At 58.5% G+C, this 23870-nt stretch overlaps 10 protein-coding genes and 1 non-coding gene across 11 annotated transcripts; 5 read left to right on the forward strand and 6 right to left on the reverse strand.

Moving 5' to 3' along the window:
* Window positions 1-3239: 3239 nt before the first annotated feature.
* B0H18DRAFT_t115 lies at window positions 3240-3320 on the reverse strand. Its single transcript has one exon. It is a non-coding gene; the product is annotated as a tRNA-Met (tRNA).
* A 435-nt stretch (window positions 3321-3755) lies between these two features.
* Window positions 3756-5134, forward strand: B0H18DRAFT_456589 (uncharacterized protein). The gene has a single exon (XM_048038168.1). It carries the CDS (start codon window positions 4071-4073, stop codon window positions 4962-4964), a length of 894 nt encoding a protein of 297 aa, XP_047892048.1. The 5' UTR covers window positions 3756-4070; the 3' UTR covers window positions 4965-5134.
* Window positions 4982-5689, forward strand: B0H18DRAFT_456604 (uncharacterized protein). The gene has a single exon (XM_048038169.1). The coding sequence runs from the start codon at window positions 5083-5085 to the stop codon at window positions 5518-5520; it is 438 nt and encodes a 145-aa protein (XP_047892049.1). The 5' UTR covers window positions 4982-5082; the 3' UTR covers window positions 5521-5689.
* A 798-nt stretch (window positions 5690-6487) lies between these two features.
* B0H18DRAFT_1014219 (uncharacterized protein) lies at window positions 6488-7475 on the reverse strand. The gene has a single exon (XM_048029140.1). The coding sequence runs from the start codon at window positions 7078-7080 to the stop codon at window positions 6886-6888; it is 195 nt and encodes a 64-aa protein (XP_047892050.1). The 5' UTR covers window positions 7081-7475; the 3' UTR covers window positions 6488-6885.
* A 61-nt stretch (window positions 7476-7536) lies between these two features.
* On the forward strand, window positions 7537-8279 carry B0H18DRAFT_456628 (uncharacterized protein). The gene has a single exon (XM_048038170.1). The coding sequence runs from the start codon at window positions 7797-7799 to the stop codon at window positions 8184-8186; it is 390 nt and encodes a 129-aa protein (XP_047892051.1). The 5' UTR covers window positions 7537-7796; the 3' UTR covers window positions 8187-8279.
* Window positions 8280-9673: 1394 nt separating this feature from the next.
* Window positions 9674-10284, reverse strand: B0H18DRAFT_456640 (uncharacterized protein). The gene has a single exon (XM_048038172.1). The coding sequence runs from the start codon at window positions 10173-10175 to the stop codon at window positions 9813-9815; it is 363 nt and encodes a 120-aa protein (XP_047892052.1). The 5' UTR covers window positions 10176-10284; the 3' UTR covers window positions 9674-9812.
* A 1-nt stretch (window position 10285) lies between these two features.
* Window positions 10286-11291, forward strand: B0H18DRAFT_456632 (uncharacterized protein). The gene has a single exon (XM_048038171.1). It carries the CDS (start codon window positions 10395-10397, stop codon window positions 11052-11054), a length of 660 nt encoding a protein of 219 aa, XP_047892053.1. The 5' UTR covers window positions 10286-10394; the 3' UTR covers window positions 11055-11291.
* Window positions 11292-12717: 1426 nt separating this feature from the next.
* Window positions 12718-13542, reverse strand: B0H18DRAFT_1014239 (uncharacterized protein). Its single transcript, XM_048029141.1, has 2 exons — window positions 12998-13542; window positions 12718-12903 (listed from the first exon to the last, which is right to left on the reverse strand). Exons 1-2 carry the CDS (start codon window positions 13380-13382, stop codon window positions 12764-12766), a joined length of 525 nt encoding a protein of 174 aa, XP_047892054.1. The 5' UTR covers window positions 13383-13542; the 3' UTR covers window positions 12718-12763.
* Window positions 13543-15002: 1460 nt separating this feature from the next.
* Window positions 15003-17987, reverse strand: B0H18DRAFT_1014246 (ARM repeat-containing protein). The gene is made up of 11 exons (XM_048029142.1): window positions 17691-17987; window positions 17467-17642; window positions 17318-17405; window positions 17157-17269; window positions 16995-17107; window positions 16759-16941; window positions 16553-16707; window positions 16262-16487; window positions 15746-16164; window positions 15568-15716; window positions 15003-15474 (listed from the first exon to the last, which is right to left on the reverse strand). The coding sequence occupies exons 1-11, from the start codon at window positions 17826-17828 to the stop codon at window positions 15234-15236; spliced, it is 2001 nt and encodes a 666-aa protein (XP_047892055.1). The 5' UTR covers window positions 17829-17987; the 3' UTR covers window positions 15003-15233.
* Window positions 17988-18119: 132 nt separating this feature from the next.
* Window positions 18120-20864, forward strand: B0H18DRAFT_1105243 (uncharacterized protein; the record flags this gene model as incomplete). The annotated part of the gene is made up of 13 exons (XM_048032644.1): window positions 18120-18366; window positions 18470-18479; window positions 18532-18709; window positions 18761-18807; window positions 18871-18929; window positions 18976-19415; window positions 19468-19581; window positions 19671-19973; window positions 20079-20286; window positions 20344-20538; window positions 20600-20679; window positions 20720-20768; window positions 20833-20864. The coding sequence occupies exons 1-13, from the start codon at window positions 18285-18287 to the stop codon at window positions 20862-20864; spliced, it is 1797 nt and encodes a 598-aa protein (XP_047892056.1). The 5' UTR covers window positions 18120-18284.
* A 352-nt stretch (window positions 20865-21216) lies between these two features.
* B0H18DRAFT_878467 (exocyst complex component SEC3 N-terminal PIP2 binding PH-domain-containing protein) lies at window positions 21217-21782 on the reverse strand (the record flags this gene model as incomplete). Its single annotated transcript, XM_048040627.1, has 3 exons — window positions 21217-21396; window positions 21454-21566; window positions 21617-21782. 3 exons carry the CDS (start codon window positions 21780-21782, stop codon window positions 21217-21219), a joined length of 459 nt encoding a protein of 152 aa, XP_047892057.1.
* Window positions 21783-23870: the final 2088 nt, after the last annotated feature.

Genomic DNA, 23870 nt, shown 5'->3' on the forward strand with positions numbered 1-23870 from the left:
TAGCGAAAAGAATTCGTATACACAGATTGAAATGGCGTACCCTGAGCGGCGTTGATCATCGCCGCAGCATTTCACAGGCCGCTTCTGACACGAGGACGGCGGCCTTGAAGAATTCGAATCTTCGTCATACCCGAGTGTAGTTGAGCCTATGTCCCATGCATCTGGCGACCTGAATAGCTAGTGGCGCATCACTAGTGCACCGACAAATTCGGGATTGTCAAATTCGATGTCCAGCACAGCTTTTGCGGGGACGCTCGCAGTGCCCGATCCACCGATGTCGCCGGCATCTCCATATCAAGAGTAATCCAGGAGCCCGAAGAGGCCGCTTGTGTGATCCATTGCGACTCTTGCGAGTCTGCGAGTCTGCATACTGTAAGCAGGTTACGTGTGTCCGGGCTGCATCACTTACGAATACGCTTCGTCAGCAAGACTGATTCCTCTATCAAGCAGGATAATCCCGACGGGTTTAGTAGTATACTCGAGCGGGAGGCGATACCTCCTCTCAGCCGACGGGTTGCAGGGAGGGCCTCTGTAGCCACTATCCGAGCACTCGGGAGTGGCGTAGATACGCATCCGCGCCTTCGTCGAATGAAGAGGGAGATCGAGTTTGAGAAGCTGTGTGGTGAGTGTCAATTAAGCTGCACTCGCGACATTGTAATCCAATTGGCGACCCACCGGTCCCTGCGAGAGACACTGACGCCCGACAAGACGTGGACCCTTGAATTCTCTCCGCAATTCCCGAAGTCTATCTAGGGCCCCGCAATGCATCCAGATAGCGGCGAGACGAGTTACATCCTCGTTTCGCACTTTCCTCAAGGACATAGGCATGAGGAAGACGTGGTGCCTAGCTGCAGAAGACCATCAGGGACATGTCGGGTCCGACATGGGCGGGATTACGCGCGGTCACATAGTCTGTGGGCGTCCGACTGCACTGTCACGGCATGGTTAATTAACATACGTACTCTCGCGTTTATCGCGCTGCCGTGAACGTCGGGATTGACGCCGCTGTTGTCACAAGTGACGCTGATACTCCGCAGTGACGACTTGTGGAAGACGCCGAACAATTGCGTTGTGTGCGCTGTTCCGTGCATCTACTTCAGACAGGTGGATTGCACAAAGGAGCAGAGTTCATTAAGCCACCTGCCTAGTACTCTAGTCACCGAAATACAGAGATCAAGGGCCCCTACTCACCTTCTTTCACCATGCCATGTTAACGCGGGGAGGATCAATGGCGCTCGCAATCGGACACCAGCACCTGCTGACCGCATATCATCTTGCTCAGCGGCGCCCTTGAGCGCAACCGTAGCCCCTAGACTCGCGCGCCGGCGCTCATGCACATGCCGGTCAGGGGAAGGATTGGCCTGAATCTACAGCGGCATCATGTGAGTGACAGTGAGTCCGATTGAATACGTGGATAGTGTGACCGGCCGATAGCTGCTGGGCTTGAGAAGAGCGACAATCAGGGACGGTGAGAAGCTCGTGTTGTCTCCGGATTGGAGGGTCCGCAGATGCTGCTTGGGTATAATGAACGACGGACGCACGTGTCAGAGTACTTCCAGCGGGGAACAACGACATATTGAATCTGTGGGAACCCGCATACATTCCGCCACATCCTTGTATTCTGTGATGCTGAGCTGCAGAACACAACGGCGAGTCAACTTCTCCGGCGATGACAGGGCTGAAAGAAGCGGATACACAATGTGTGGGCGTGCTTGTCCCCCAAGGCCGGGACTAACAAACGTGTTGAGTGGCCACTGGCGATAGCACCGACCAGCCTGAATGATGATTCAATCTGCCAGGCAGAAGGTCAGCGCAATAGAAGGCACGTAAATATAGAAGACGTAAACATAGAAGACATGTCACTTAAGCCGCGCCCTTACTCTTCGAACGTCTTCGGTCTGTAACGTGCGCCGTCAGCTCGAGACCGTGGACATCGGTGACACTGAACAGCTACATGTTCGCAGCGAGATCTGTACGTACGAACTCCGTAACACGCGAACTCTCTTGATCAGGGCCGCGGACGCGTCGAGACTCACGCAACGATATGACTCACGACGACGTGCAAGGTTCACGGCAATGTCGTACGAGCGACTTGCTTGACGCCTCGGTGGTTCGAAAGTGCACCTCTCACCGTCCACAGATAGCAGTCATCTCCGCCCATCGTATCGTATCTGTCAGAGACAAAGTTAACCTCGCACCCAGGCATGTCGCGATCGCGGAATCGAACCAACAGACTCGCCGCACGCCTCCATCGCGGACGTGCTATATGCGGGCCAGCTTCCAGCGCCCCGCGAGTCCACGACGGGATTACAGCACTGAACGGGTCGAGCCACTTTACTCCCCGAGGCGAAGTCCTGCGGGTGTCTGATACTTCGTGCTTCGCTGTCCATACGCACGAGGCCGAGTCGGGAGAAGTGGAAGTTGAGTGGAAGACCCTGGCCGTACATACGTCCCCACACCAGGCGGCTCGCCCAGAGACCCTGCAAGGATGATATCTTCCGAGTGAAGTGGAAGATAGCGTAGTGGCGTCAGGATTTGTAGTGGACAGTTGCAATTCCTCTCGCGGCCGGCAATATCCAGGAGAGCCTAAGGAATCGCGGGTCCCTTCCTTGTGATGCGGGTTCCAGCACTTGAGCCCTTGTTGCCATTGGGCGGCTGCATGAGCGCGTCTCCTACGAACAAGCTTGAGGCTGAGAGTCTGCGTGGCGCAGTCGAGCCTGACGTAGAACCGTTGAAATAGCGTGTGGTTCAACCGAGGTGTGACAGGAACCTAGGCGGCGCACGCCGCAGTTGCTGGTAACTTGGCCAGGACATGGGAGAACCAAGTCATATCGAGAACGGCTTCCCACTGCAGAGACTATAGGTCTGCAGACGTAAGAAGTGTGGCGTTGCGACGGTCGAGCCTGTCAGCAGCTGGGTCGTCGAGTGTGCGACTGATTGTATTGCGGGCTTGAGGTATGGTTTCTCAGTGATGGCTCGCCATGACATCGGCATTGATGAGTCCGTCGGGCCAGTGGACATCGCGGTTGGGTCGACCCAGAGAATACTGTAGCAGCTGCCAGCAGTACTTAGAGATCCTGTAGAGACCCATGTGGAGACAGTAGAGTAGAGCAACGGGGTAGGCTCGGGGATTCCTATTGTGGACACCGAGCGCGCACCTCCTCCTTACCACGTGACCCAAGACAGACGCCTACTCTCCGTGCTCAAAAAATCGCCTTTGAAAGAGAAAAATACAATGCTAGCAACTCCTGGTTTCGATCCAGGGACTTCGGGGTATCACGTGATATGAGCCCCGCACGCTTCCACTGCGTCAAGTTGCTATGAATGAAACGGCGTACACAGTGTTCATACGCTGCATCAACGGCTTGAGCTACCAAGTCCTTGAAAGTTGAGACAGCAGACTTCAGTGCATCGTCCGGGAAGTCCAATGACCTGGAAAAATCGCCATATCTTACTTACAGCTGATATAAACCTTCTGAGACCATGTTTTTGGCAGTGTGAGTGCTGGTCGCTGCACAGTCTTGCACAGTATGTCGGGGAACCAGGAAAATCCGGGAATGGCTTGATCAGAAAAAAATCGCGACTGATCTCCTTACTGTACGACGCCCACTCAATGGACACGCACATGGATTTTTGGCAAGATGTTTTGGACATGCCTTATTGCGTCTACGTTGTTCGATCTTGAAGAGCACACGGTATTTCGACGTAAAACGCCGAATACGACTTAAGCGCCTCCATCCACCACGCGCGTCTCCACTGCGTCAAGAAAGTTGAAGACCCAAAACCGATCCTGTGCATATCCCCTCGTCACTTCAATGGTCGATTCGCGACACAACCTCAGTAGGGCTAATCATGCCCTTCGCTATGCTTCAGCCCAGCATACAAGCCGCTGTCTGCCCGGGTCCTCTTCACGGTGAAGTTCAACGCCACATGATCCCTCCTCCGAGTCATCTCCATTCAGCCATAGCACCCGGAGATGCGTCCTACATCCAAATCCCAGTGGACCCGTCTACATAGGGACAGGATCCCGGCACGGCACCCCACTGACGGGCTCATGAGGTATCCTCCATATGTATCGTGCGCGGGCACTAGTACTGATGCAATGCAATGCAGTGGTGCGTACTGACCCCGGGACTGTATTGCGCGGATTTGACGGGTCCGAAGCGCGAGCGACGACGTACGTACGTACGTATTCTGCGAGTGGATGCGACAGATTACTGATGCTCTACCCATCCCCATCATCGCACGTTCCAAGCCAAGGCTTGCGGGGTCCTCGGGCAGACAGGCAGGACGAGGCGCGACGAGAGCAGGCCAGAGAGCAGAAGAGCGGGGACGTACGCCGTGCAGAAGACGTCGCCAGGGCTCGCGGGCCCACGCGACACGCACCGACCGTGCAGTCTGCAGAAGGGCGCCCTATAAGCGGCAGGACGACCCCGACGCGGCGACCCAAGATAGAAGGCCCCCGCCCGGCCGCAGAATCGCCCGCACGGGTGCAGAGGCTGCGGGGCCCACGGCGAAAGAACCGGGCCACAGCCGCCAGGCCCGAGCTCGCCTTCGCGTTACGTGCAGCAGCACTCGCGCGCCGTGCAGCGCTTCTGGGAGCGTCCGTGCGTGCGTCGACGGTCATGCGCGTCGAAGGACGCGGTGGCCCCAGGGCCCCTCCGCTTCCGGGCTTCGACGCACGACGTGCGGCCAGAGCCGTGCTTCGCCTTCCACGGGACGTTTCGCCTCCCCTGTGTGTGAATGTGGCGTCCGCGAAGACCTCCGCTGGCCCAGGAAGCTCGACGATGCGTCCCCGGGCAGCCGGCCGGCGAGTGTCCGGCGCGCGAGAAGGCTGCAGGCAGCCCGTTAGGCTCAGAACTCTCTTGACGTCCGTCATCCACAGACGTCCCAGCGGGCCATCCGCAGATCAGGCTCGCGTTGCCTCGTTTGCAGGCTACCGTCCTCTTGCGCACGGTGTCTAGGTACGCCGGTGCAGCGCGGGTTCCCAGGCCATCGCTCGTGTGTACCGTTCTGCGGATCTGCCCTGCCGCGTTTCCGTGGGTCTCTCGCAGAGTGATTGCGAAGGCTGGGGCGAGCACGATGCGCGGGGCGATGGAGCGGGGTGCGAGGCTCGTGAGGGGCTGCGTCAACTGCGGCTGGGCCGCATGGCCGCACGTCCAGCAGTTTCTGAGTGTTAAGCTTTCCGCGCGCCATGGTGTGCGGAGTCGCGCCGCCGGGCGATACTGTATATACTGTACGGGCGCTGCTCCCGCCCAGGTGACAATTAGCATTCAATTTGACAACGTTGGACGGGTGTGCGTATGTGGAGTGGGAAGACAACCTACGAGACGTCGACGTTGTGGGCTGTGCAGAGCGGACGAGATGGGAGATGGGCTGCATCATCCACTCTATTGTGTGTGTCTCCGGCCGGTGCAGCACCGGCATTCAGGCTGGCATGCATCCAAGGCTACGTTGGTGTACCGACATCCGGCACTTGGTGCGGCGCTCGTCCAAGGACAGTCCTTGATGTTGCCTTGATCCTCCTTGATACGCTGATACAGCTGATCTCAATCTGCCCACAGTCTGTTGAAGCGGAGGCAAAGAACGCCGGGGCTGGCGGGTGCTGACTGTGGCCCCGCTGCCCCGCTCCGTGGACGGTGGACGACGTACACATCGTTATCGCATCAGACGTGCGTAAGCGAGCAGAAGTGCGAGAGACAGAAAGGACGGACGCGGGCTGCCCATCGATGCGGCAGCGGCCAACTTTCGATGCGACCTGAGCGCATTTGCCGTGGAAGACCCAAGCGTCCGCAGGAGAGGCGTTCACGTGGGGGGTGGGGCGAGCACGGCGGTCAGCTGAGTGCGGGGTGAAGTGTTCACGCCGTGCGCGCGCGCTGGCGGGGCGTCGGAGAGGCCAGTTGGGCACAGATTTGGAACAAAGGCAGCCTGCGCGGGCGCGAGCCAGTGCTTCGGCGCGGACGGAATGTGCGATCCGAGGTCGAGGAGGACGTTTCTCCGGCGGGCGCTCCAGGACTTCCGTCGCATCCGAGACATAAGGGATATGTCAGGGAGTCGCGACGATCGTTATGGCGACGCGGGGCCAACGCATCCCATGGCCTGGCGGCGATGCATCGATGGATGGCCGGGCGCGGCGGCGCGTCCGGCAGCGCTGCGGGCAGGCGTGTCGGAGGACGGGCCTTGGCGGGTGGGAAGGAGACGGCACGGCGGCGGGGGCTCGGAGGCGGCGGTGAGAGGCAGCCCGCCGAGAGCACACGCGCGCCGTGAGGGAATGCGGGGAACGCGTGCGCGACGTCATGATAACGTTACGCCGGATCCGTTCCTGGAGATAAGATCACAGCATCTTGCCACAAACACGGGCCACACGCGAGTGCGGACTTCGGCGCGGGCTGCGTACCTGCGAAACAGACAACAACGAAGATTTACACTCACCGCGCTGCTCACTGTTCGTCTAAATGCCACCGCGGGCTGCATCGCGCATAGGGAGTGAGTGCGAGACGACTGTGGATTGGAGTGTTCACAATACATGGATGGGGGTATGTACAACCACGCTCATTAGCATCAGCTCTCCCCGCCTCCGCTTTCCTTCCGTCCATCCAATTACACCTCCTACAATGCGCGTGAATATACGTGGGGCGAATAAGATACGGGCCGGCGCATGGCTTGCAGTGCGCGGCGATGGTGTTGATACAAGATGCTGCGGGATCGGGTGCGAATGACAACATGGCGAGATCGACGACAGGCGACAATATTATGGTATGACACAGACCTGCGAGGGGGAGACGTCGCGTCGCGTTAGTGTGGCTGCCCACACACGACGACGAGGGAAGGCGCGGGCACTCACAGGAGACGGGACGATGGTAGTACAGGGCACAGCGGCCACAATCACTTGAAGGGGCACGTTGGCGCGTGGTCCCCTCGCCAGCCGCAGTGGCAGCACTGGGGCGCGTTGTGGTTCACGGGCGTGGACTGGTCGTTCGCGCGGTGGCAGACGGGGGTCGTCTCCGCGGATGGTCGCTGGTGCGCGGTCGAGCGAGTGCAGCGGGTATGTGAGCGCGGCGCCATGGAGGTCGAGTGCATAGTGGCGGTTGGGAGCGCGACGGGGGTGGCTCGTGAGCGAGGTGGGTGTCGGTGAGGACGAGGGTGAGGATGATCGCGAGGACAAGGTCGTCGAGGCAGGGCAAGGCACGGATGGTCGCTCGGAGGCAAGTGGGAGTAGATCGCTGGGGCTAAACGCGTTCCCGGTGGGATGGATGGGAACCTTGGCGGAGGAGAGGCAGCTTTTATGCTGCAGAGGGAGGTGGCCAGCGTGACGGCGCCATGGTGGGCAGGTGCACGGCGCGACGTGACAAGGCCGGTGACACAGAGGGAGTGCCACTCGTTGCGGTGATATGATGATGATTCGAATAACCAACTTATCCTCGGATCGCGCTAACCCTAATCGGGACCCGATCTCTTGGGTCGCCCCGCGTGTGCCTAAGCTATTTCCGGCAGGTGCTGCACGGGCCACACGCCTCCGGGGCAGCGCCCGCCGGCGTGACTCGATGTGGCTGCGAAGCGATCGTGGCCTGCGCGTGTTCGCCGCCTGCCTCCCCGCATCCGTCCACCGTCCCCGCCACTCCTTCCCTCCCTCGCAGCGCCTCGCTACGCGAGCGTCCATTGTCCCTACCCGAGCACAGCGCCCGCCTTCCGTTGTGGGCCACCTCCACCACGCCCGCGCGTCCCTGCACTGCTGTCCGTCCACCAACCGTTGCCGCCCACATCCCCACCGCCGTTTCGTGATCGTTCGATAGCTGATGATACATTCACGCTGCGGCATGCCCGCGAATGCTATGCTCTCCCAATTGTCCGCGTCTGCCCTCCGTAATCCATCCATCTATCCACCTGCACGTTCCCCGTCGAGCACTGCCGTGCGACCCCAGGGCCGTCCTGCCGGGCCCCCGCTGCAGCCCATGGTCTGCTCCGAGGCCTTCTCGCTCCCACCGGCAGCTGCTCACGTACGATCGCGAGCTGTGGCGCCCGGCGGTGGACACCTTCAGCTCACGATCACGTCCACTCAGGGCGTGCCGTTTGCGGGCAATTCACCGGCGCGCCGCCCTCGAGTACGTACGCTGCACCGTAACGGGGCTGCGCTACGCGCGCTCCGAGCCCAGGGAGGGTGCTCTACTCGGCCGCCCATGCGGTAACTTTCAGCTTGTCTGAAGCAAATTTGTCTAATTGTTTATTCGATCGTACCCGCGCGTTAACGTTATTCGAGGCTGAGCTAACCTTCTCCAACCTTCCGTGTCCGGGCGCGTGTGTACGTGCGTCGTGCAGGCTTCCCTCTCGTCATGAAGTCATGAGCGGCGTACAGTCAGCGTAAGTACGTGCGATGGCCGTCTCGTTCTGTCTATCGGATAACCGCTGCGAATACGCGGTGCGCTACGATGTATTTCCACAAGATGCTCGCTCTCGAGTTCTCTCAGCTCACCCAGAACCATTCTGGGGCGGGCTCCGCCCGTTCGAAGCACGCAGGAGTCCTCCATGGCCGTGGCTACCAGTGCCAGGAGAGCCGCATCACCGCCGTGACAGACCCACTGCGAAGGTTGCAGTAACCCGTTACCTTGCCGGGGTGGCTCTTACGGTACGACATTGACCGTCGGTGCCCGCCTCCCGGTTGCGTATGCGCTGCCGTACGCGTCTTCGGGCCTTGGTGAGTCTCGACTCGCCTCGACTGCCTCGCCCTTGTGCGAATTTACGTCCGCTACTCCGGGCTGATGCGCGCGAACCCAGTTAGCTGCTGGTTGCTGTCTTCTGCCTGAGGCTCTTCAGGGCGCGGCGCGCGAGGATCCCTGCCAGTCAGCATCAGCGTTTATGCGCTGGATGAGTCGGCGCCCTCTGCAGTGAGTAGCCCGCTAGTGTCCGCCTGTGACGCCGCTGGCCCTGAGCCGCATCGCCGAGCGGACAGGGGCGATGACGGCAGGGGCTGCAGGCGTTGTGCGTGATGGGATGCTGGGCGGCGGCGACGGTCTGGACCGCGCGGCCTGCTGCGAAGGCGCACCAAGCGCTGGACCGCGGTGGACCCACAAACCTTCTTTCCGCACGTGGAACGACGTCTGCCTCCTCTCGTCGCGATCAGGCCACAGCGTCCTGCGGCTGTCACCCGTCGCCCTGCATGTTCGCTGCCGTATGCGGCCCACGCGCGCCTCGCGCCGTGGCGCAGCGCCCCTTGCCCGCTTCCCGCTTCCCGCCCTTCTCGGACTGCCATTCGCTGATGGTGGCCCGCGCTGCAGACACGATCGCCGTCGCAGGCAGGCGCAGCCCAGGGCTCCCGCACGAGTTCGCACCCCGCCCCGCTACGTCCGCGCGCCCGACTGCCCCCTCGTTTCTGGGGCAGGCTGAATGTTCCCGCCCGCCGTTGTGTCCGTCCGCACTAGCAGAGAAGCGCACGGATCATACGCGCATCACGCCGCAGCTCGCCCGGTGCGCGATCCCACGCGTCGTCCGTGCCTTCATAATCCAAGGAACCGCCTGCCCCCCGTATCTTGATTCGTGATGGGCCACGCCATGACGGCTGATCATGCCGCTCGCGCTGGGGATCCTCCTGCTACTCTCGGTTAGAGCACACCTACTTAGCAGCCCGCACTATATCACCCCGGATGCAATCTGTGACATGGTTGCGCTCGATCCGCACTAAGACGCGTCCTAGAAGGTTGGCCGTACTTGACGGGCGCAGCCCTAGCCCTGCTTCGAGTACCTGCACCTTCCTACGAACCTTCGCACGTCTGCACAGAGGCAGGGTCCCACTCCCAGACCGCCCAGCAACGCGGTGCTTACTGCTCACGGACGTAAGACGGCGGCGCCTGCCCACCCCGTCCCTCCTTCACACCCACGGCACGTCCAGACTGCCGATGCATCTTTACCAAAGACCCAGCTCGCGGCGCTGCCCACCCGGACTCGAATACCACAAGACGCCTGCGGGAGACGCTGTGTGAGCCAGAGCAGGGGCGCATCGCGCACAGCAATCGGACTTTACACCTCGCACGTAGCAGAGGCAGCCTACACGAGGATTCCGCGAGGCAGGAGTTATCTTTGGCTCTCACACGTAGTGCGATCTCATGTTCACTGCTTTGTTTGCGTTCAACCAATCCGCAGCGCGGCCCTCGCCAGCCTGACGCCTGAGATCTGACGAACATGCAGTCTCCGAGGGCGTGGTGCCGCTCGCTCTCGTCAGGTTGTCAGGGAGCATACAGTACCCGCCCTGTGAGGCACCCGTTGCGTCGAGTCGTCGACTCGAACGACTGCGAGCTCCTGCAGACCCGGTGACGCTGATCACATGCGGCGCAGTGTGAAGACGCGTCCACATTGGGCGTTGGCGACTGGCGAGCGAAGAGACGAATCATGAACCAGCAGAGATGCTGTGCGACCATACACAGCCCAAACGGGCAGCGAGACACCAACACACCAGACGTACTGTACACGGGGACGCACGCACCGGCCCAGCATGTCCTCTATCACGTACAAACCACCTCAGAGCCCCAGACCCGACGTCTTGGCCCGGCCGTCGTCCGATCGTGATCACACCCCCGGGGAATTATTACGACTTCGCCCTGCCCGTCCTCTTCGGCGCGTCCGCATACCATTCCGGGACCTCGTTCGCTTTCGGCACGGCGCGCCTCCGCAGTTCTTTGATCTCCTTCTCTTCCTCGATCTCCCTCAGCCGCCGGCGCTCCTCCATCTGCACCTCAATCTCCCGCTCACGCGCACGGCGCGCCTCGTCGAACCGTTCGCGCTCCTTCGCGCGGACATCCGTCGGGAACCCGACCTCCTGCGGCACCACGGGCACGATGTGCTCGCGCCGCGCGGCGTGCGCGGCCTCCTGCGCGGCGTGCATCGCCTTGAAGTCGGGGATGGGCAGCTGCGCATGTGACCGCGACTTGCTGTGGCCCATGCTGCCAGTACCACCGCCAGCCGACTTCTCGAAGTCGGCCTTGCGCGCTTCTATCCGCGCGTCAGAGTGGAAGTGGAACTCGATCGGCTTCGTCGGTTTCGCGGGCGGAAGCGCCGATGCCTAAATTGCGAGAAGGGGGCGCGAAGCGGGCAGGGAAGGGAGGAGGAGGGAGAACGGTGTATGAGCATTCATTCGGACCTTGTCGTTCGCACGCAAGATGCGATCGCGCGGAAACGTCTGTCAGCTCTGCAGGCCTGGAGCGCGCAAGCACCGGAGGCCTGCTGCTGCAGACGTGCAGAGATGCTAGATGCGATGCGATGAACAGCGGGACTCACCGGTCGCTCGAAGGTCGGCGTGGGCCCGTGCGCGTGTCCCCCTCCGCCGACGCTGGCGGCCGCGCTTTCCCATCCGTGGTTCGGTTCTGCTTGTGCGAGTCGCGTGAGGTGGTTGGGCCCCCTGATCTGCTCCCGCCCGCGATCGCGTCCGCCCCACTACGCGTGTCCGTCAGCTGTCTGGGCACGGCGCTCTTCCCGTCCTCTTCGGCGTTCGCTGACGATCGAGAAGTCGAAGGTCCGGACGCTGCCCTCTCCCTCGCGTTTAGACTCGCACACGCGCCGGTCTTCGCCTTCGCAGCTTGATCTGCAGACGGGTGCCGTACGTGTACGTTCGAGGGTGGAGGAGCCCGGCTTCGACTGGCACCCCGCGCGCCTGGAGCCCTTCCCCGTCCTTCCTGTGACCTCTGCGATGACGAGCTCCAGGCCCTCGCACGCGTCTCTTGCTCCGGATCGCGTTCAGTCTTGCTGCGCTTATTCTGCGAAGATGAAGCTGCCCCCGAGGAGGTAGCTGATTGCGGGCGCTTCGTCGGCGGACGTGTAGGAGAGGGCGGCCGCGCGGGTGCCCGACCCTGGCGGGGACGCGCAGGCGCCGGGGCATCTTTGGTAGGCGACAGTTGGGAGAGCGTGAGCGGCAAATCAGTGCGTCGATCGGTATCGCGATATGCCTCCGGGGACGCGGATCGGGATACAGGCCGCTCGACCTGGCCCTGTCCCTCCGATGCATCCGTACCTACTCCCGCATCCGCATCCGCATCTGTACCGGGCGTGTCGGGCCCGTAGGTTTTGATGTTGACGCGGTGACGGCGGGGGTGACAGTCAATTTCGTCCCCGGTGCGGGCTCGGTAGCTTGTTGGGAAGTTGAGCTGCTCATCTGTGAGGATCGTCTTCGCCACAAGCAGACTAGCCTACTTACCTCGCGAGATCATGGCTATCAGCAAGCCGGAGACCGTATGACATCAGCGTGCTAGCCAATCCCCCAACTGCACTGCTACCGCCGTCATTGCTAAGCACTTTACTCTTGTGCGCGTCGCCAGGCTTAATGGCGTTTGCTGCAGCCAATTGCTTGCTCTGCGCATTCGATGGGTTTACACGCGATCGCGCACGTGTGATCGCCGGTGCCTTCGTCGTCGTTACTGATACAGTCCTTGCGCTGACCGCCCGTGATACGCCGATTGTAGACTTCGGCACCTTCGCCTTCGTCTTCGTGATTCCGCCATGCAGCACAGTCTTAACGGAGATGCACAAAAGCATGAGAACGCCTGTGAACAACAGAACAGCATGGGTACACTACTCACCGGCTTCCGTCGCTTGACCCTGTCACTCTCACTCTTAGTGCCTTGCTTGGCCGTGGAGGCCATTGAGTTCGCACTTTCCTCCGACGTTTTGGCAGCGGCTTGATCTGGTTCTGCATGTGGCATGGGATGCTGCTCTCCTACTTTCGGCTCCGATGGTATCGCTGATGAACAGACCAAGTATTGAGCGATCCATTCATTGGCACTCAATGGGCTTCTAGCGCGAAATAAACCCTGCACGCACCTTGCATGGTAAGTGCTTCTGCCCCTTGAACCTCATCCGTGGATGTGGATACGCTCCCAGCACGAGTCTGGGGCAGCTCGGCTGCAGCGTGTTCTGGCGTGGCTGAGAATTCGAAGGCGATGGGTGTTCGGATAACGATTCATTGAGCTGTGGACTAAGCTGACTGAGCGTCAGCGGACCCGGCGAAGCGGAACACAGTTGTTGTTGGTCGGTGCTGAGCGTAATGTCGGCGCAATCAGAAAGGCTGAAGTTATTGTGTGTGTCCAGGAGGGAATCGTTCCCTGGGCGGCGGCTGTAGGTATCTGGAAGGATAGATCCTGCCTCGGGGCGGAGGATATATCCTCGCAAAGGGCGTCGGAGATATTCTTCGCCAGGGCGGCTCGGAAAGGTGTCGCAATAGCTGGGCGAGGGCGAGGGCGGAGCGACGACCGTACTGGCGTTGGCCGCGTACGGGTCGATCTTGGTGTTAGGTCTTGCAGAGTCAAGGGCGCGCGTGTGCGTGATTGAGTATGGCGAGGGGCCAACGGCGTGCTGAGAGTCTCGTTTGCGTTATGCAGGAAGTCCATGCTGTCCTCGTCCATGAGGAGATCATTTGAGCCCCCAACGATTGGGATTTGGAAGGAGGATTCGGAGAAGTCTTGGTCGAGCGAAGTGTCTGAGATATCAGGAAAGTGCCGCATACTGACTTCCGCTACCATTTTCAGCGGTGTTGCAGTGCAGTCGATATGAACGTTATTACAGAGGATCGCGAGTGGGTGTAGCACAGAGTCGGACTCGGGACAGTGGCTGCTTGAACCGTGGGAACCGCGACGCGTGCCGCGTCCGTCATTACGCACGTGACCGAGTCTTGCCCTCCGCCACCGACGCGTCGACTGACGACGACCGTGTTCGTGGCGGTCAATAACGAGTCGCTGGCCAACTAAGTTCTGAGCCATTCTTTGGTGCGTAACACAAGTGTCATATGAAATGGTATTCACCTACGTACCAGTGATAACAGCATCTCATATGCAAACCGGGGCCCCAGTGCGGTGGGACACCTCCACTTCACGAGACACGCCGGGGACCAGTGAACATGAGAATGCCAAGGAATACGCGACCGTGTTACCCCGCACACATTCGCTACGCATGCCCCGATCTACCGCTCTAAAAGTCAATTCAATTCGTGAGTTCAAAGTTGGAGCGCCCGTCTTTCGACTCGCCCGCACGAATGTTCAACCTAGACAGCCAATCTATTGGTCGCAACTTGCCATCTGCCTAACATCTGCCACTATTAAGGAACCTCCCTGCGTGACAGACAGGCACGAATAAAGTTTGTGGTGCGGGATCTCTGCCAAATCTCATTACTTACGACTAGCTATGACAGGATCCCCCTATCTACAACCCCTGCCGTACAACCGTCCACGATCCCTATACGCCCGAGTCTTCTGCTCCAGTTGGGCGACTACGCAGCGCTACAACCTCTGTTAGGAAGGTATGCGTCTTGCGGATTATCCACTATCCCGCTGTGTACACGGTCTGCCATCCCGACTCGCCCGCTGTCACGTCCTCGGAGGTATGCAGTCTTACATCTCGTCCTTTAACGCTCTACACTCATATGGTTAGTATGGCTCCACTAATACAAACCCAGCTGTGACCTGTGCCACAGTCCTCATTCACCTAGGCCTGTGCACCCTTGGCTACTCCTAAATGCCACGTCTCTTGCGTTCGGCCGGCCTCGTCAGCGTCACGCGTGCTCTACGTCCGCAGAGTACCAAGCCGACCATTGGTAGGCCCTTTGGGAGGCACACGAACTTCCGACATCATCGGCCCACTGCTTCTTTACGTACCCTTGCCGAACGATCGTGCGGGCGACCTCTAGGGATCTCTCCCGCTCCCTCGTGCGGCCCAACCCTTGGTTCCTCCTGGACGGCCCGCGGCACTGGAGTCTCAGCTAGTCCCAGCCGCTCAGGACGGCCCACCGATCTGGAAAGCCGGCATCAAGATGCAGCTTCTAGGCTCCATCAAAATCTCCCCCACTAAATGTCCGACTCTCGTTCCCGAGTGGAGAATAGTGACAGTGACTTCTGTGCTGCATTTGTCATGTTGTCAGACGACCGACCACTGAGCAGCGACCGTGCGGACTTGACGCGCTCGCAAGGCCGAACATTCCGTCGCTCTCGAGTCGGACATGACCAAGCATGTATAATTAGCGGACGACGTGGCGGGCTTTGTACATGCAGACATACGTACGGGAAGATGACACAGATCTCACGAGGGGCCGAATGACTCCTTGCGCAACTCGCGTGGTAGGCTAGATGACGCTGAGAAAGCTCCGCCCACTGTCGGGAAAGACATAACTCAATCCATTTGTACTAGCACGGAACGACCTGGCTGCGGGACCCTACCACGACACTGCCCCGTAAGTACGCGTTACGGTGGTTCTGGCACACGCATCAAACGCCCAAACTCCTGCGGTATTCGATGAAGGCGACGAGGTTGTCGCGGACTTCCTCACCCCGTACCCTAAGCTCCCGCTCCTTCTTCCTATCGATGCCGCGTACCGCCTTGCGCACACCCTCCACACTCCCGACGAGCGCGTCAAGGAACCGCCCCTGCCTGAAGTTTGTGTCATACGGCAGCGTCTCGTCCGAGTAGATGTCGATGAGCGCCGAGACAGCCTGGAGTAACGGCTCCCTCGGGGTCGGCGTACGGCGAAGGTGGGAGTAGCGAGAGCAAGTACGTCGCTATTACCTGCGAGGCGCGCAGAAACATATCAAATTAACTAACGGCACACGCTGCGAGAAATAGGTACACACCCTGTTCGCGTCGACAGACCCTGGATGTTGCGCGAGACACTCTAGTGTGCCAATGCACTTCACCTTGACGCCCTCGTCGGTCGCAGCGTCACACAGCTGCATCAGCACCTTGACGTGCGCCTCGTCTGGCACAAGCAGCCTTTCCAAACTTCTGCCACGCCCCAGAGCACGCCGACGCCGATTTCCCACGTCGCACGCCGCCGCTCCTGGCCGGGGTTGTCGATGTCGGTCCCTACCGCACCGAGTGCTTGCCACACCGAGTCCCAGATCCTCCGCCCACTATCTGGATCGGCACGTGGTGCATCGATCTTGGCACCGCGGAAGGACAAGAATATGTTGTTGAGACACTCAAGGGCGCTGACATGGATCGCACTGAGCGCTGACGTTGTCGGCGGATGGGGTGAAGGGCCGTTGAGTGGGGGGAAAGAGAGTGGTGTCGGCTGAATTAGTGTGAGGAGGGGGGCAACTAGCGTTTGGAAGATTGTCGCATTAGAGCCGCTCTGTTGTTTCACAGCTGCTTCGTTGTCGGGCGCCATGTCGACTTCGGGCTCGTCGTCCATGTCTTCATCTACAGGCAGACACAATAGGTTAGCAGGGAACGACGAGCGGTGAAACGCCGGCAAATCGATGCCTTCAGTGCCTAGAAGGATCGATAGACGACTGACCTTCGTGCGCCTCGTCGCCGTCTGCGTCGGTTGCTTCACCATCCGCATCTTGTACGTCAAAGTCAGGCTCTGGCAGCGTCGCACAGACACCTGTGAGGATCTCGAGCGCCAGCTGCACCGTACGCAGTTTATGTTCTAAACGCTCGAGCTCGAGTCCCGAGGGCGTCTTGTGGTCAGACTTGGGTGTGTGTTTTAGCGATAGTTTCTCCAGTGCGGGGATAGCGTCCTAGATGTAACACGCGTGTCAGACCAGGACGTCAACGGGTTAGCAAGCTGGTAGTAAAAACGGACTTCTTTAGCAATATGCTCCTGCGCGTGCTGTGACGCCTCGACCAGTGAGATTAAGGATAAGACGGGTTCCAGGGTTGGCATAACAATGTCACGGTCAACATCCACTGTTGCGGCAACCGAAGGAGGCGGGATCGGGGAAACATTCCTCAGAATTCCTATCAAAATGTTCAGACCATATACGATCACCAGCAGCGCTCAGTGCTTACCACAGCACAAGACTTGGAGCGCGAGACCTCGGTTATCGGCAACCTCCTTGTTCTTTCCATTTGCTTGAGGAAGTCCCTCTCTGGACTGGACTATGGAGAGAACACAGGCAGAGTAAGGGGCATTTGACCGGACCTCTTCGATGGCCGGTGGGTTTTCGTCAGTGAGGACATACAGGCATTGAGCTTGCGAACTGAGGTGAGACGTAGTTCGTCAGACAAATAGCACAGCCACTAACCTGCGGATGTGACAGTTGAGATGGGTAGCCTTTCCCTTGACGCCAAGAACGACATGAGGAACGGAACCAAGGATATTTGGTTGATAGCGTTCATGGCCTTGTTCGAAGTCTCTCTAATCTTTCTTAGTTGCCGTACGCAGATTCCTATAAATGTCAACTTACGACAGACACCATAAAATGGTGATGACGTTGTCCGCGAATTCGTACACGAGCTTCTGCGCATTCTCCGGCGCAGTCTTAGGGTTCTCCAGGTATTCAGATAGTGTCGTTGAGATCTAACTTGAGATAAGAATAAGACTAGTCAGAAGGAGAACTGATATGACCTTAGGGATGAAGGATTTGAGGGGTGTAAGAATGTTCTTGTTGTACATTTCCGCACATATGTCAAACCCGCCGTCGATGCATAGGTTCCTGCATTGCGACATCAACAGACATTGATATGGATATCTTGTTAGGTGGGGAGGATGCGTACCGTAATGACCCAGCAGCTTCCACCACCACTTCCTCTTCACTGTCTGAAAGTCGGTTGATCAGCGCCCCTACGGCGTTCTTTCCTTGGAGCAGTCGTCGAGTAGACGGATCGTTTTGTATGAGGTTAGACACTGCAACGCATGCCCATTTGCGTTCTGCAGGATCTACGCTTTCCATCTATAAATTCGTGAGTTCTATCCCAAGAGAAACCGCGAAGTGACTGACCTTCTGCAAGATTGGAAGAATAGCCTCTTTCCTGGACGAAGACGACGATGCCGCCTCCAACCCCTTTGGTAGATGCGAGTCAGGTACGCGCACGGGATTATGCCGCCTCATCTGACGCTTTTTCTGAGATTTCCCCATGTCTCTGTGCGATGTCCAGTAGCGGAGCCGTATGGGTGTAGATGTAACCGCGGCAGAGTTTGGTTGCACTAGATTCGTCCGGCGGATTTGGTACGTTCTGTACGGACGGTGCTGTCGCGGTCGTAGGCAGAGCAGCACTCAGTATGTAGAGAGCAGGTCGCCTCGCACACTCCGCGAGGACTCCGGGCGATCGAGGTGCGACACTCGCGATCGGGGAATTTTGAGCAGACATCGCCACGTGACCGCACCCTTCCGTGTCCGTGTTTGGCGCCCGAGTTCAGTTGCGGGTGTACGTCGGGCGCTTGCCGACGTCGACGCTGCAGTCGTCGCATCTGCGCCAGCGCGAAGGCAACTCAAGTGAGGCGGCAAGCATCCGACCTAAGACTCATATTTCTGTCAACTACGCGCGTATAGGAAAGAGCTGCTCGGATCTCTCGAAGATAGTTCACTTTCAACATGGATTCAGACGACGACGCCTTTCTTTACGGCGAGTCCAAGGAAGTCGCGGAAACAGCACAACCGCCCGTGGAAACATCTGGTAAGGGTTGCGGTATCATTGGACGAATATGGCCGAGTAACACATCTTGTATATCTTTCCGTTGCAATCGAATGTCTTTTGCAACAACGCGTAACGCGCGCAGAGCCACAGCCGTGAGTCTATGATTGCCTGAGAGTGGAACGACCTTAACCACGTACGCGCCAGAATATCTCTTGAGCAGACACAGTCCGTTTCGCAAGGCCTAGTGGCCACCCTTGAAGCTGAAGCTGCGGGGTCAGAAAATGCAGATGGTACGCCTGAGGCTCCGGAACCTAAGGAGGAAGAGGAGCCCGAGACTGGCGGAGGTGGAGAAGAGGAGGAGGAAGAGGAAGAGAGCGATGACGTGCGTTACATCCTCTACTCGTGGCTTTACCGTTCTTATGATGTTCCCCAGGACATTGAGATCATTATGGACCAACCTTCACGGTCTCTGGATCTCAGGTGAGTCGATCATGAGACTGAAATAGCGTATGTTCAAACGGACTCCATTGTCCACTCATGAAGGCAGCAAAATGGAAGGCCACCACCAAATAGAACAGCAAGTACAAGTACACCTGTCCGACGTACGTACACTGACCAAAGCCTCTTGCCCCAACCCACTAATGCCAGTCACAGATGCGCCACCGCCGTCACTCACAACGGAGTACACTCCACGGGAACGAGGGTCCCTAACCAAACTCCCCACTCCTCAACCATCATCTGCGCAGTCACCACGACCGAGTCAAGGCCAGGCTGGCCCCGCCGGTTCCCAAAACACCGCAGATGGACAGCAACAAGCTGACGGCTCTGGCCCGGACCCCTCGACACTCCCCGTTGCTACAGCACCTCCCTCGCACCCTTCCATCAACCCCGCTATCCCGGGTACACTTGACGGACGATCCATACTGGAGGTTGACCTTGCCGCGCTTGCAGACAAACCATGGCGAAGGCCGGGTTCTGATCTCAGCGACTGGTTCAACTATGGCTTCGATGAAATCTCGTGGGAGGCTTATTGCTTCAGAAGGCGGGAGCTGGGAGAGGTTGCGAGCGTGCTCAAGAATAATGTCCTGGTAGGTCATCCACTGGTTACCCGTCAATACGTGTACCGATTGTGCGTTACAGAACTTCGCCGGCATGCCCGAGGATCAACTCAGCAACCTTCCGCCCGAGATCCGCACCATGGTCATCGCAGGGTCGACCGCAATGATGAATGGCGGGGAGGCGGCGGCCCCGGTGGTATGATGCCTTCCGGAGGTATGAACATGAACGGGAACCCCATGATGGGCCAGATGATGAACATGCCCATGATGAATCCCATGATGCAGGACATGGGCATGGGCATGGGAGAGATGGGCATGGGTATGGGTGGCGGGCCTGGTATGCAGATGGGCATGGGTGGTGGTGGCGGTGGACCTGGCATGCAGATGGGCATGATGCAGGGAGAGGGCGCGGGTGCTGGTGGGATGGGCGGCGGCACAGGTCCTGGAGCGCAGTCTGGATCTGGCGGGCAACCGAACCCAGAGGGCGGGATGGGGATGGGCGAAGGCTTCGGACCTGGTGCCAGTGGTCCTGGCCAAGGTCAAGGTCAAGGCATGATGGGTATGGGCGGCGGTGACTTCAGCATGCAGGTGCGCTCAATGCATTACGACCGCGCGACGGGTTTCTGACGACGAGGCTCGCTTGCGTTCCTTGGTCTTCACTTCGTCCTGGTATGTCGGTCCTCTTCTATCTAGCAGGACCCGAGCAGCATGGGCCAGCAAATGGGTCAACAACCCGGCCAGCAGATGTTCGGTGGGGCGGAAGGCACCCACACCCCCGCTCCCACCAGCACTCCAACCCCCACACGCGGTGGCGGCCCCATGCCAGGTCAATTCCGCGGGCGTGGAATGCCGCCTACGATGTCCGCACGCGGACGAGCAGCCTACGCACCTCGCGGCCGCGGTGCGTTTCACCCTTCGTACCCTCCTGCCATATCTCACTGTGCTTCATCACGAACAGTTCCTGCACGGCCTGCATCGCCGTTACCTCCGAATGTCCCCACCGGTCCACGCAACAAGACGAAGTACAGGGACATCGACGGGAGCGCCCAGCCGTGGACGGCCTGGATTATGGCGGCGGCGGGGGCGGCAGCAGTAGGGAAGATAGAGGGGAGAGGAGCCGGGGAACCCCAGATGATGAGAGAAGCAGCAGCAGGTGCGTGCAGATAGGATTTGCGGCGAACTTCTGCTCGGTGCTTATGGATATTCGTGTGCAGGAAGCGGAGAAGTTCCCCTGGACTGGACGATCGTAGGGAATCCAAACGGCGATAGCCTCATTCCACTCTTGTCCTCTCTTGTGCGCAATGTTCTCTTTGTATCATCTCCCTCCTCAATAGCGACTATCTTTGGCTGTACCATGGTCTGAATCCGGCGCGACTCTCCGAGGTGGGCTATCTTAACGCAGTGACCTCTTTTAGTATAAGTGCATTGATCATACAAGGTGGTACAGATTACTTCATCTCCGTCGTCCGTCCGGAATAATAGAAAATAAACTACGGTAAAGCACATGCCGAACGCCGACCTGTGTGTAAAGAAGGAAGTCCGACTTCCCCGAGTGGTATGTTCAGTGCCGCATGCCCACAGGCGGTACCGGGGACGCAGGTATGGGCGGCAACGGCGACATAGCGACCGGTCGCTTCCATATCACCACCGGTGGTTTCGAGGGAAGGGCGAGTGTGGGGTAATGCTGGGCATTGTTTCCGCCTTGTGCGGGCACGATTTTGTTCTGCCCTGGGATTCCCTGCCGCGATCTGTAACTAGAGGGCGGAGCTTTGGGAGCTTCACCACGCGCCATTAATATGGCTGTGTTCGACGAACTCAATGGCAAACGATGCTACATACACAACGCAGGGTCATCCGGATCCTTCACCCCGATCAGCCGCAATGGTACTGTGCCTCCTGTAACGAATTGAAACAGTCTGATGAGGGAGGTGATGAATTTCGTCTGGTCTCGGGCATTGTCCGCTTGCCAACGGTATGTTGTGGCGCTAGGTGTGATCTCAAACACCAACGACTGTTTCATCCATGGATTGTTGAGACGCTCGGACGGAAGGGAGGTGGGCGGACTTACGTTCACTACTTCAACTTCACGCAGTTCCTCCATCCTCCACGTCTTTCCGACGGAGAACGCACCGTTACAGTTGAATTTCGCCTTGTGAATAAAGCCAGATCCATCGCTCGCCTCTGTGATCCTGATCAGTGAAGGTTTGACAGGGATAGCAATCAGGACGTACGAGACAAAACGACGTATCTTGATTTCTTGCCTCTGCCATCCTGCGCTGCCTCCCATATTTTGATATGGGCGACATAGTGCTCCTCATACGGATGGCCGGACGAGTTCAGCTTCACGAACATCGTTGACTCGAGTCTCTGCCGCACGCTGTCGGTGTTGATCCCCATGGCGGTTTAGAGTGTGGTTGCGCTGGGCGCCACGCTCAGACTGGCGACCATATAGCAGACTGGCGAAGGCAGGAAAGAGAAGAGAGCTTCTGGCATTAGATAGGCCGAGCGGACATGAAGGGCCTCCCACGAGGTCCTCGTGAAACAAGGTTTGCAAATCGAATTGGACGAGGCGCCTCGGAAGCTGCCCCGAGTAAGCTCAAGTCAGATAGTCGCCGAACCAACTTACAGTAACGTAGCAGCGGTACACATCGTTGTGAGGACGTCTTCTTGTGGGTAACGACCTTCGAAGACAACGCTAGCAGCTCTCCCCAAGTGTCACGATGCTGCGTTGTTGCCCAACGAGCCAGTAGCATCCGATCTTGTTGAAACGCAAGTCGGGGCCGTGCAGTGAGAAACTTCCGCAAGTCGCCATGACGGGACGGAATAACTATATCTGGGCTTCAGAGGTTCGCCTGTATCGATATCAACCACCCGCAGAGCCAGTAGGTATCCAAGTGAACGTCGAGAGGCAATCGTCCTGATCGCTCGGCTAGTCCGACGTTGCACTCGCATCCCAATAAGGAAGGGGTAGCTGTACGGGAGTCCAGACGCTATTTAATTCACCCTTGCAGCAAATGGGCATGATCAGTCGAGGTGTGCAGTGCCACCCAAAAATGTTGCTCACCTCATGATCACCGACGGGAGCTGTGTTGATACTACGCAGTACCCAGCTGAGAGTGTTCGCCCCAAGCTCACCTCCGGCGCTGATGCAGATGGTCACTTTGTGAAGCTTCGTGTATCAGCAAGTCCAACCTGGCAAACCTGATCATCGACAGAAGGTTGCTGAAGGAGCAGATTTGTCTGGTCACTGTTACATAAATGACGGCCGTGTATCAGACCCAGGGCCTGTCACTATTTCTAGCAGTGGTATTGAATCAGGGTCATGATACCATCTTTGAAGCGGCTGCTTCCATATCCAACCTGCCCTTACACCGGTGAACTACATGATTCTTTCCTTTATTCTTATGAGTGACGGTGCACCCGGCTAATGCCACAGGAGCATCGCACAGCTGGAGCTGTTAGCAGAGTAGCATGACCAAGATGCAACGACTCTCGTAGGTAGCCTACTTTACGACACCCTATTACTCCTTGATGAGAGAACGGGCCAAGTGTCAAAGGGGGCAATCATAGGAAACCACGACCTCACTTACGGACCCGCTTGGAGCTACCCAGATTGGCTCACAATCTTATTATAGGCTTCTCTTGCGGCCACTTCCTTCGCCTGTCCTTGCGTCTGGCCTGTTCCCTTCCCGAATTTCGCGCCGTTGACTTGTGTGGTCCATCAGCATTACGTCCGCAGCACTCTTCCGAACGCCACTCCGACTCACTGCACGCGATAGCCTGCCATAAAGGCTGATGAGCCGGCCCAGTCTGGGTAGTCTGCCAGGTGAGTTGCATGGTCTTCCGGCTTTGCAGGAGGTTATTCAGCCGCAGTCGATTGCCGTCTGGACATTTCCGCTCTGAACGAACTCTGCCTGACAGAAGCGTGAGCTGCTACATACCTGTTTCCATGGTCGATCCGACTGGTGGGTGGGCCGGAGAGGGGTGGGGGCTCTTTCGTGCTTTAACCACGCAGATAAGAATCTGTAAGATGTGATTGTATGTCAGGCTGATGTTCCAAGACGGAACTCATGATACTGATAATATGGCACGAGGAGTGTCAGGCCGCACGAATGACCGCTCGTGCGGATACGCGCGGACTGTGATGTATACCATATGCAGGGAGGCCGACGTCGCATGAAGATGGACGTACCACCAGCGGTCATGCCTCTACTCACGTCTTATGAAGGGGTAATTTCGTTTGCTGTATCGCGCATGAGCGGCCCGTGTCAACAGAGAGAGCAGCTCACCGTGGAACCCAAATATCCTCGAAGCCTTGAGATCCGTCTTCTCCAGCGTAAATAGGAGCCTAACGCCTCATGTAACGTTTCTAGAACGAGTGGGCGTATATATGTATAATCAGTCCGTCGACCGAGCTGCGATGAAACCGATGTTCCGAGTCCGCTCGGTATGTCGAGTCAACACCGGCGGACACGGCGGACACTG

This window comes from Fomitopsis serialis (assembly GCF_022376445.1).
Source record: "Fomitopsis serialis strain Sig1Antser10 chromosome Unknown B0H18scaffold_45, whole genome shotgun sequence".
Classification (NCBI taxonomy): domain Eukaryota; kingdom Fungi; phylum Basidiomycota; class Agaricomycetes; order Polyporales; family Fomitopsidaceae; genus Fomitopsis; species Fomitopsis serialis.